The 12,351-nt window shown below is 37.0% G+C and overlaps 1 protein-coding gene across 2 annotated transcripts in view; it reads right to left on the reverse strand.

The window, feature by feature from the left end:
* The window catches only part of BLOC1S5 (biogenesis of lysosomal organelles complex 1 subunit 5), a 54,361-nt gene that overhangs the window by 20,660 nt on the left and 21,350 nt on the right, over nt 1–12,351 (reverse strand). For both annotated transcript variants that reach the window (XM_028122934.2, XM_028122933.2), the window contains exons 3-4: nt 11,072–11,201; nt 3,976–4,034 (exon numbers count right to left, since the gene is read on the reverse strand). In XM_028122934.2, coding sequence (XP_027978735.1) covers nt 3,976–4,034; nt 11,072–11,201 — 189 coding nt within the window. The remainder of the gene's footprint in view (nt 1–3,975; nt 4,035–11,071; nt 11,202–12,351) is intronic.

Here is a 12,351-nt window from a genome sequence, read left to right on the forward strand (position 1 = left end):
CATAATAAGAACAAAATTTTGCATATACTATAGTCTAAATCAGTGAGTCTTACCGGTGGGGGGGGGCGGTTTAACCACCATTTAATTTTCTCTTGTCCCTCAAATTTTTGGTTATCACAGCACAGATTAGGGGGAAGCGCTACTGGCATGTAGTGGGTAAAAGCCAAAGATGCTTCCAAACATCCTACAAAGCACAGGCCAAGCCACCACAACAAAGAATTATCTGTTCAAATGTCCACAGTGCAGAGGTTGAGACACCCTGGCCTATGGGAAAACTCTGAATTGGCCAACTAAGGCCTAAAAGGCCCTTTCAAACATCTGTCAGTAATACACTATCATTAATTTTACCAAAAAATAAAAAAGAATTTACTTCAGTAAGAAGTGTCAGAATAACAGCTATTCCTTTGCATTTTCAAACTCTATGACGAATGATGTATATGCTATTTCGTTGCTCTCAAGAAAATAATCACGCAGGGGTGTAACTAAATCTAGTAAATATCTGCAGACAAGATGAATCAAAGGATTTGTATTTACTTTATTATTATCTCTACTCTGGTCGAATATGGCTTCAAAAGTTGACACGTGTGCATGAACCTAAGTTTAAACTACTGACAAGTATTAACAGCTTGTTTCCCTTGATGGTATATTTTTAAGTCACTGAATTTTCTAAACTAGTTGTATTTTCATTTCATTACTTTTTTTTAAAGATTTTATTTATTTATTTGAGAGAGAGAGAGAATGAGAGATAGAGAGCATGAGAGGGAAGAGGGTCAGAGGGAGAAGCAGACTCCCTGCCGAGCAGGGAGTCCGATGTGGGACTCGATCCCGGGACTCCAGGATCATGACCTGAGCCGAAGGCAGTCGCTTAACCAACTGAGCCACCCAGGCGCCCCTCATTTCATTACTTTTAATGCTAGCTTCCAAAATGCAACTTTGTACTAGAGGGTAGTTTTCAAGACATATGTCAAATAACTGGGGAATGTGCATTTATTGTTCTTCTGAATGTACTTTTTAGGTATCAATTGTGGGAAGTGTAATTTGGATGAATGATGTTTATCATAATTTACTTCCCACAGAATTCCACATATTGTCTTGACATAAAAGAATTAAAGATTAATGGCAATAGTCTATTTTATTCCATTACTACTCCCATCTCTTTGTTCTGAGAGCCATTCAAATATACAAAATGTAGCCAGCAGTATAACCAAGGGCAACAATTAACATGAGACTGTAAAACCCAGCTAGAGGTCAATTTTGCTTTGTACACATTTGCTAGATGAAAATTTAAACTTTATGTCTATATCTTTTATATATATATATATATATGTAATCCGAAACCTCTGCCATGTCAGTTTTGGCAAAAATCAGATATAGCAGTATCAAAAAAGGGTCCTTAAAGATAGATATTTCAAATGTTCTGCTAACAGATAAGCTCTAAAAAAGAAACAAAGACTAAAGGTTTATTGACCTGCAGAATATAAAGAATGTTTACTTTTCTCTGAGCACTGTCTGAGAAATGCATCTTTGTGTAACATTTAGCTGTTGAATTTTATTCAATTATCTTGAGAAAAGAAAATAATCAGAGTGGATTCTTACACATTTAGCTTCGTAAATGCCATAAAAATTCTTAGTGAAACACATTTCAGTACATTCTAAAATATTGATTTTTAATATGTATTCCACATTAAAAAATAGTTCAGTAACATTCTCTGACATAATACCTATTAGAAATATATTTAAAACTAACATAATCTAAGGACTTTATTATTTCTTGAGGCCATTTTTATTCAAACCACAGTACAGTATCTTAGTATCTTTTAAAGAAATTGTGAATGGGTGGGATTCTCAAGAGCTTCACCAACTCTAAGAGACCACAGCAGGGTTCTTACCCACCTTAAACAATAATCGAGCTGGCAGGGGAAAAATGATGCCTTCCACTAGGGGTGGGATACAATCTGCAAAGCTGTTTCATGTAGATTATATAATACAATTTATCTGGTAAGTAGAAAAATCAATCTATCAGATAAGTATAACTGGTTTTTATTTTGCAGATGAGGAGCTTGAAGCTCAAGGACTTGTGTAAGAGGATACAGCTAGCTCAACAAAGGAACTACCAGAAGTAGAAGATTCCAGGTATTTTCTCACCAAAGCTGGTCATTTTCCTACTTATATACAGTTAATACACCAAATGTGAGAAAGTTCCAAGTGACAAGAGGAACTATTCCAATTATAATTTAATTTTAGGTTAGTTCTACTCAAGAGTGACAAGAATTGACATTTCATCACAATCCTAACTGTTCTGACAATCTCTCAGGAAGAAAGGCCAATAATGTATGAGTGCATATTGATGTCAATCTGCTTAAATCACATAGTAATAGGCTACACAGAACACTTTTTTTAATTTTTATTTTGAAAACCAAGAGAATTGCTTATTTACAGTAACAGCCAGTGTTCTATCAAATAGTGTTTCTGTTTCTCAAAACCAGAAATGCTCCTGGTGCCCTCAACCACAAATTGTTTAATATAGCATTCAAGATTCTCCACAATCATCTCCAGAAATATCCACTTAGATCCTCTACATAGCAGCTGCGTGGGACTACTGACTTCACAGCCTTCTGTCTTTGCTTACCCTGTATCCCTCACCCTACAATATCTTTCTTCCCATCCTCCATCAACTGAATTCCTACTCACTGATCAAGGTTGGGCTTGAATGCCACCATCTTCCTAATACATTACTCCTTCTACCAAGATCCCACAAAGTTCTTTGTAACTTGACCACAGTTCTTACTTTATCCTACATCATACTAGTGTTAGTAGTTTGGGACTCCTCTTCTGGACTGTTAGTTCCTGAGTGTATGATCTGCCTTCAACTTAAACTAAAATCTTTCATCCCCAGTGGCACCTCGCAAAGGAGAGAACTAAAAAATATCTGCTGTCCAGCCTGGCATGGCCCACATGAGCTCCAGTGCCTGCCTTTACAGTGCTCTCTGGACACTGCAAGCACTACACTCTGACAGATTTCCCAGCATGGCTTTGCCTTGCCATTTTATCAACATGCTCAGGGGCCCTGCTTCCTGACCCAGCCTGCTAGGACCCTACTCCTCCTGGGCAGTCTTCCCACCTGCCTGAAATGCCAAGTCCTTTCAGTAAGGCCCAATTCACCAAATTGTTGAATTTTTAAACTCTGTATCGATATTTAGAATTGAACAGAAGGTGTAGAAACTTAAACTCTGGCAAGGTTTACTTCACTGCATTTTTATACAGTGCAGATCTGAACTATTATTGTGGATTAACTACAATCCATTCCAGAGAAATGGAGATAGTAACACTTGTTCATACATAAAAGGCATTACATTCACAGTGATTTAGTATTTTCAATATTTCTTAAAAAGTGTATCTTTATTAGTTTAGAACAATGATTAAGTTATAAAAATACTTTATGGAAATTGTAAGTGAAAACAGCAAATCATCACAGGAACTTAAATTCTTGTGCTGTTTTTCCACATCTGAATTTATGTAAGATATACTTTCAATAAGCAAAGCACTACCCAGCAAGTGATTCACATACTTTTAGGACTATTCATTAAATAAACCATCCACAGGCATGAATGCTTCCTTTTCTAGAAGAAATATACTCATCAATGCTTCAAGTTTAAATAAAAGATTTATATTTCCAATACGGTGGGTATTTTTTGTTCTATGTAAAAGTCTTAGTCTCTGTTCTCAATCAGACAAATACCAAAAACATGGAAATGTTGAAAAAGGAAAAAAAGAGGTCTGCAATTTGAATTAGAAAAGTATGGATGGGGCAATCATGTGCTCAAACCTCCTCAACATTATCTTCAATGAATTAGCCATTTTTAAATCACTGCATAAAGAAAACAAATTTGGAGATTTTTTTAATCAAAAGCAACTGCTAACAATTCAGTGATATTAAGAGTTATAGACCCCATTAGGCAAATGATCTACTTTTACCTTCTTTCGTTCCTGCTCCCTCTGTTGGAGTCTACAGACAGAGTCAGAAGCTGCTCGCACTGAAATAAAACAGACAATGAGTTTCAATCAGCAGCCCTTGTTCAAGACTTACCTGAAAAAAACAAAACAAAACAAAACACACCAAAACTTGGATTGTTTTAGATCTCATGATAAAAGAACTGATACTATTTTGGTCGTGGTGAGGTGGCTAGAAGGGAAAAAAGAAGTTTTGCCAGTATATTCAGGATGCCATAATTAGAACCACCATCATTCTTGAGCCTTGAGGTACAAACCAAGGGCATTTTAAGTACTAATTCCAATGACAAGTTGTCAACAATGACTTCAGAATTCTCCAAAAAGATATAAAATGCCTGATAAATTTACCATTACATTCTGATTATGTCTTTACAGTGTGTCTCTTTGATTCATTCACCCTCCCTCCCTTTTCTCATTCATACGAACTTCTCTCTTGCAGGTAGTGCTTGATACCTACAATGCTTCCACAACTTTCTATTCTTGTTTCTCCTCTCTTATCTGTTAATTCATCCTGGCTGCCATTGCCAGATTCAAATTTCTCTGGACTGTTTTCATTGAGTGATTTCCCTTTCTCATGGACCACAACTACTAGTAATAATTATTAGAGTTATTTATTGAGTATTACTAGTGCCCAGACCCATGCTAAGTACTTCCCATGTATTATTCGTCTTAATCCCACTTTCCTATTAGGAGAGGATCATTGTCCCATTTTACAGATTTTTGGCATCTGTAAAAAACTGAGGTACAAAGAGAAGGTAATACGACTAGTAAGTACAGAAAGCAGGATTTAAAATCAGACCCCTGCCTCTAAGGACTTGGCTCATACCCTCAACACTCTACTCCTCTTATGATCTCATCAATGAAACTGGTCTTCATCCATCAGTTTTTCAGACCCTTTCATTTACTGGACCCATCGTATTTCTGTACACAAATGTTTTCGCTTATTTCACTGTTTCGCATGCAGGTTAACAGCGAGCCATAGTCAAATCTAGAGTTGACTGCTTAGTTGCATAACTTGGCATGTTTGCTTGCGCGTTCATTCACTTGTTTAATACTGAATAAGCACCTACTATGTGCCAGGCGCTGTGACTACTGCAGCTCCTAGTGCCTTAGCACCTTAGTTCCTCATCTGTAGAATGAGCATAAGAACTAATACAAGCACTTCAGAACTGACATTAAATGAGATAATACGACAGAAGCTACAATGCTTACAAATAATTGCAATATTAATGCCACTGAGAACAGTTCTTCACAAGGTGTAAGCAGTCAAGGAGTTAAGTTATTATCACTATTATTCTTCTTACTGTACTATCCCTATGGAAAATGCTTTCCTTATTCCTTTCTTCTAATGAAAATGTTTTACTTGTCTTCAAAGAACAGTTCAAGGGTGACTGCCTTCATAATAAAGCCCTCCCAGATTAATCCTTTCCCTGTAAGGATTTTCTCTTATTTGAAATTCCTTTATGAGGTAGGTGTGTATCACACCACTTTATCCTGTAATTGCTTAAACAGAGGTTTGCCTAGTGTTTTACAATTCTGCCTTCCTATCCTACCCAAACCTAGCCCCAAATAGCTCACAAGTTCCATAACAGGGCAGGGACTGTGATTTCCCTTTCAGAAAAATGTTAGGTCCCTCCCTGTGAGAATATGGTAAAAGAGGAGGGTTCTGCTTTTCAAAAGTAATGTTTTTATCAGTAACCATTTATTTTAGTTATATCAAAGATAATATTTTAGGACTGAAAATTATGTTCCCAATCATTGTTTGTTCTAACAGAAAAGATGAAAACAAAACAAAATGGGAGCTGATTAGATCTGCCTTCTTTCTGTGGTATATTAATATTACATCATTTCTCCCAAGCAGTGGTTCTATCATTTCCTGATTGGATTTTTTCCCCCTGACTCCAAACATAACTTAAAAAAAAATCCATTTTGTGGTCTTTGGGTGCTTCTTCATTTTCAAATCATTCTGGGCTTAATCTAAAAGAAGAGTTACAAGACTATGATATCATTTTGTCATTTGTTATGTCCTTTAAAATTTTAATTAGAACACATCTGACAGAGGAGTCAGAGGCAAACTTTTGTCCCTCATATTTGTGCTCAGACAGAATGACCATTTTTAGAAATTTCACTCCCTTAGAAGTAACTGATTTTTTAATTCTTTAGCCACACAATAATAAAGGCTTACTTTCTAGATTTCATGAAATCTGCTTTTCTAAAATACAAGAAAAATCATGTGACTAAACCAAACATTCCTTCTTCATGATTAGAGACCCCAAGGGAAAAGGCCCATTATGCAAACCTACCCATCACTTCCACATCACTTACTGCAGTGTTATACCTAATTCAGTAGGAAGCCATCTCCCCTGTTGTCTCAGTGTTTTAGGAGACTGTACTGATTTTAAAGCATCAAGAATCTGTCAGATTATTTTCTCTCAATCAAAAGAGTTTTTAAAATTAGCACCACATACAGTAATTGTGCCACAGACGACAATTAACAACATCCTGACTGTCCTCACAGAAGAGAAGCAAATACATTCTAACATGGTGTGTATATGTAAACCTCAAATACATACATAAGCAAATAATTTTGGTTTGCTAGCAGAAGATGTTGCCTGAATTCTCATTCACTCATTTCAATGAATGCATGACTACTTCGTGACTACAATGTGTCACTGTTTTAGGTGTCAGGGGTACTGCAGAGAACAATCAGAGTCTCTGAGCTCATGGAACTTATGTTTTAGTTGGGGAGACAGACAACATATAGATAAATATTGAGCATGTCAGGTGGTGGTGGATATTCCAGAGAAAAACAAAGCATGGTAAAGAGGCCAGAGAATGCCTGAATGAGGGGCAATGATTATTACAGCATGGCTAGAAGGGTCTCACTGTGGACACCTGAGCGGAGATCTATAGGAAATGACAAGGGACAAAAACCTGACAAAAGAGTATTCCAGAGGGATCCCTGAAGTGGGAACACATTTGGCATATACTAGAAGAAGAATAAGGAGGCCAGAGTTGCTAGAATGAAGTGTGGGAAAAGAAAATGGAAGAAAATAAAAAAGTCAGAGCGGGGCCGTCATGTAGAAATGTCCAGGCTACTGTGAAGACTTTGGCTTTTCTCTAAGCAAGGTGAGGAGATCCTGATATAGTAATGACAAGAGCCAAGACACATTTCGAAAAGATCATTCGGGCTCCTATGTGGAGAACAGACCACAGGGAGGAAAGACATGAGTTATGTGGCTACTAGAACAATCTAGGCGAGAGGTCACTGTAGCTTAGACCAGGGTGGTAGCAGTTAGGAACATGATGAGGGTGGTCAGAGTCTGGTCACAGTCTCAAAGTGGAGCCAAGAAAGTATGTTAGTAAGATACATATGAGGGGATGACCAGGGGGAGAATGGAAAAGGGAGGAGACGAAGGAGATGGGTAGAGGAAGAAGCAGTCAGTGAAGAAGAAAATTCTAACTGGTAAAGTGCTATTAAAAATTGGTTAGTATTTTAAACTGTTGAATTCCTAAAGATCTCTAGGTAGAGACAGAGTGAAGCAAAACCAGGCAAACTCAGTCCCTTAAAATAACCCACAAAATAAATAAAAAGTTAAGAAAAACAAAAGGTAAAAAATTCCATCATTCACTGAATAAGGTTGAATTATAGTTGTATATTATAAACTTTGAAATGTGGCAGCCAAGAACTGAGACTCCTAACCCCACTGTAATTACTTCATCCCCCAAAAGTTAGAAAGAGAAAATGAGTTGACAAAATTCTTAGAACTCTAATATGCTTAAATTTATACAGAAATAGATTTGGGAGGCAGAGAAAGTACGTAACATGTGAGAGATAAGACAAAACACTTATTCTGAAAGAAAACCTAATATAATTTTCCACAGGTACTTTGTTATACAAAACAACAATATGAACTTATTAAAAGAGAGCAAACACATTGCATGAAATGAAAAATGAAATTGCAGCGCTAAGGAAACAAACTGAGAACTATGACAATATCATTACAGATCTAATAAATAAATCAGAAGGAACTGAATAGTCTAAGACTAAATAAACAACTGGCAGCACTAGAACTGCAGGATAGAAAGCAAATACTGCAAACCTTGATAAAGTTAACATTTTCAGGTGAGGAGTTGGGGAAGAGAGGAAGGAGGGGAAAGTTGCCTCTAACTTTCAAGGCATTAATTAATGCAGAAATAATAACAACATGACCCTAACTTCTGAATGTTTTTTGTAATTTTTTTGTTTTTCTAATTATTTTTCTTTGATCTTTTAGTAACTATTATCTCTTATAGTATAGAAACACTTATTTAAGGTATTCCCTTCAGTTTTAAGTGTTTGTTCTGTTAAACTCAAATAAAATTTAAAATTAATACCTAAGCTTCAAAAGTGTATGAGCCCATTCTTATCAAACACTCTCTCTCCCCCTCATACCTTCCCAGCTAGCCATTCAGCCATTATTTCTCTACCTGTTCTTCTATTTGGAGATACACAGAGATGTCTGAAATGATGTTCCCCAAAGTTAAAAAGCAATGGTTATATTCAGGTGGTTACTAAGGTGATTTATTGCTTTCTTCTTTCTCTTTTTTTTCTTATTACTTAAACATATATCCTTCTGTTTAAGTAATAAAAAAAAAAAGTGACGTTCTCAAAAAGAGAGAGCAAGGGGGGAAAGAAGAAAAAACTATCTTCCTATGACCATGCTAGTTAATGTGAATAAGGAATAACCCAGAGAGGCTCTGCCCTTCTTACTCTCAAATCAAGGTCGCGGTCCTCAATACTACAGTGAGATCTCCAGACAACAAAGTTGGTGAAGCCCATGAGTCTGTGAAATAATTTGTAAGCAGGGCACAGACATTACTGTTATCAGGATGAAAATAACATAAAGGCTGCATCTTGATGACTTTATAGGCTGCTTTTTCCATATTCTCCTAGAGCTCTCATTTACTTTTTCTGATTTTTAAGGACCCACAGGTCAGTTTTTGTTCTAAAGCTTCTGGTCCCCAAATCCGGAGACACTCTGCAAGGTGGGTGGCTGCCCAGCCCAAAGCGGAAACAGTTCCAAGCGGAGGATTTCGTCACAGTTCTACATTCCAGTAATTCAAGACGTCTGCACCTTACTGCTCCACAGTTACTTAGCTCTGTGCAACATGTGGGACCACCAGCTTAAGGCCACACCTGCAGAGTTCTGAGCACACAGCTCTCCCACAGGAAGAGATAAATGTGGCAGTTGTGTTAAGAGGCACAAAACAAAACCCAACTCATCCCTAGGCTTGTAAAGCGCTACTTAGGTCAAAATATATTCCAGTATATTCCATATAAACTTGCTTGCATGATTTTGTACAAGTCCCTGATCAATTACCATTGAAAATAAACAAGCCAGCACTCTGACTTAAAATGGCAGATTTTTAAATGTGAAATTCCCCAGGAATGACAGCTGGGCCCAGGCAAATTTTTAAAATTAAAGTAGATAATCATCTCCATTCTACGCATGCTCATAATACTTACCAGAATATACGTGGGCAGAAGCCTACTGAAGAAGCCTTTCCTGCTTCTGGCAGGCAAACACCTCCAAAAGTCTTTTCTTGGGTTCACAGAGCTAATTACACCCAGGGTAGTCCACAGATTTTGAAACCTTAACTACCAAACTTTGTATTTTATGTGTTTCAATTCTTTTTTTAAGATTTTATTTATTTATTTGAGAGAGAAAATGAGAGAGAGAGCACATGAGAGGGGACAGGGTCAGAGGGAGAAGCAGACTCCCCGCTGAGAAGGGAGCCCAATGCGGGACTCAATCCTGGGACTCCAGGATCATGACCTGAGCCGAAGGCAGTTGCTTAACCAACTGAGCCACCTAGACGCCCCATGTGTTTCAATTCTTTTCAGGACATGTGTACAGTCTGAATCCCATTTTACCAGCAATACTTTTCTATTTCATTATGAAGACTCTTACTTTTAAGAGGCTAGTCCTCAAATCAGAAGTAATATTAGCCCAAGAATGAAGTAAGTCAAAATAGTCATTCATAGATTGTTACAAGTTTTACCCAACTTATTTTTATATACTCAAAGTGTAGAAAAGGAAGGTTATAGGCACATCTCAAATGCATTCATAAGAATTCTTATTAATAATAATTCAAGTTTTACTGTTAGTATAACATCTAGAATGTTTGTCAGGGTTAAGGAAGTCACTGTACAAACAAACAAGGGATGTCTGTAGTAAAATGCAAAAGCCCACAGTCAATTTTAGACTTTTTACTATTCTACTCAAGGAAACCAAACATAATCTTGGGGCATTCATTCTATCCAAGCTCCTAAAGGCATTAGACTACACAAAACTAACTTGGACTTGAATACAAAGACTGGCTTAACTCCGTTATTAACCAAATCTCCCTGTTGCTTTCCTTCACAGATCATTATATTACTGGCTAGTTTTGTTTTCTTTTATTTTCCCCCCAGAACGATGTTTTTTCAGTTACCAGCATTATCTATCCTTGGACAAGCTGAATACCGTCAATATAGATCTAAGGAGAAGCCCTGAGTAAGATCAGTTATTAATAAAACTTTTATTTTATATTATTATTTGATACGTTTAATAAGGATTCTTTTCTAATATCTTTCCACATTACAATGTTTTGCTTAATGAAAACAGTTATAAGATACAAACATTTATGACAGGATTATGTTTTTAAAAAGTTAAAAACTCTAGTATCCTGTCTGAAAAAGAAGTTTCATTTCATATCCTAACTCTTAGTTACCAAACTTCTTCTTATGGATAATTAAAGAAACAAAAAAGGTAAAAAGTGCTGCAATTTTCTCACATCCTAAAAGGACTCCAGATGCACACATCTCACTTTGGAGATTAACGCTCTCAACATCAACGGCAACATACATTAATCATGAGATAGTCAATGTTCTCTATGGCAGGGCTTTCAATTTCTATGTTTTGGTTAAGAACTCTCTCTCCACCTACTACCAAAATACTGAAGGAAATACATTTTGGCATAGCATTCATTTGAAATAAAACAATATATATAAAAAAAACCAACAATGCCGGCTTACATCTCTGGAGAACTTGGTTTAAGTTGTCCTGCATGATTTCTCTACATTTGGGAAGAGTATGTTCGTTTGTTTCATGGATCATATTCTTCAAATTTTCAAGAACTCGCATTTCTCGAAGACCACGTTTTTCCTATTAAAAGAAAGTAAATTACTAATACATACTGTGTCTTAAATCTCAGTAATTACTTTCTGGGATTTCCAGGCAGGTTTCGGTTGTTATGCTATTACTTATTAATGAAATTTACACAGCTTTCTTCTAATTATTTGGCAATAAATGAGGTCACAACCTGGAGGCATTCTTTTTATTATGAAATGCTTCAAAAGTTGCAATATGAGTAATCTTTTTATAGCAATGTTTAAAAGTGGGCATGAGAAACATTAAATGAACAAAAAGAGGACTAGATTGCCACATATTTTATTCTGCACAGCAAAGAAATTAGACACCCTTGATCTAATTTTAATTTTGGTGTTCTTACATCAAACACATAATAATAGCTCCCATTATTATGCTGTTTTTAAATCTAATCCCATTTTTCTCAAAAATGTGCAGTAAGGGTAACAACACGTAGATACTTCCCTATACAGAAAAGAGTTAACGTTGACCACTCTCCTTAGAAAGGCCCGCTTGCAAGGCTGGCCTCTGGCCAGGGGCTGGGAACTTGCCCAGTAAATAGTTCCCTACACTGGTATAAAACTTTCTATAAATGATAAGGCACATCTTTTCTTCTGGGAGTCTAGAATTTTGATACACGCCAGGCACAGACTGCCTACCTGACCAATTGCCAATAAAATCCCTGGACTCCTAGACTCGGGTGAGTTTTCTCGTAGGCATTTCACCTGTGTTGTCACAGCTCATTGCTGGGGAAATGTAGCCCATCCTGTGTGACTCCACTGAAGACTCCTGGAGGCTTCTGCCTGGTTTCCTCCAAAATCTTCATCACGCACCTGTTCCCTCTGCAGATTTTGCTCTGTATCCTTCTGCCGTAATAAGGCCTACCCACCAGTATGACCATATGCTAAGGCCTATTAGTCAGTCACTGAACCTGGATGTGGTCTTGAGGACCCGTGATACACCCCCCCTTCAGAAAACAGACTTTAACACTACCCTCCCACCACCACTTGAGGGTGGGCCAGATTTAGTGACTTGCTTCCAAAGAACAGAGTAGGGAAAGCAAAAAATACTGACTTCACAGTGAAAACAATGAAGGTTGACATCATCAGTGATGTCATGGTGATAACACATACCCTCTGATGTAATGTGCCAAGGGCACTTCCCCAAA

Source organism: Eumetopias jubatus, unplaced genomic scaffold, assembly GCF_037043125.1.
Source record: "Eumetopias jubatus isolate StellerSeaLion01/CBP00866 unplaced genomic scaffold, mEumJub1_p1.0 scaffold_6, whole genome shotgun sequence".
NCBI classification, from domain to species: Eukaryota; Metazoa; Chordata; class Mammalia; order Carnivora; family Otariidae; genus Eumetopias; species Eumetopias jubatus.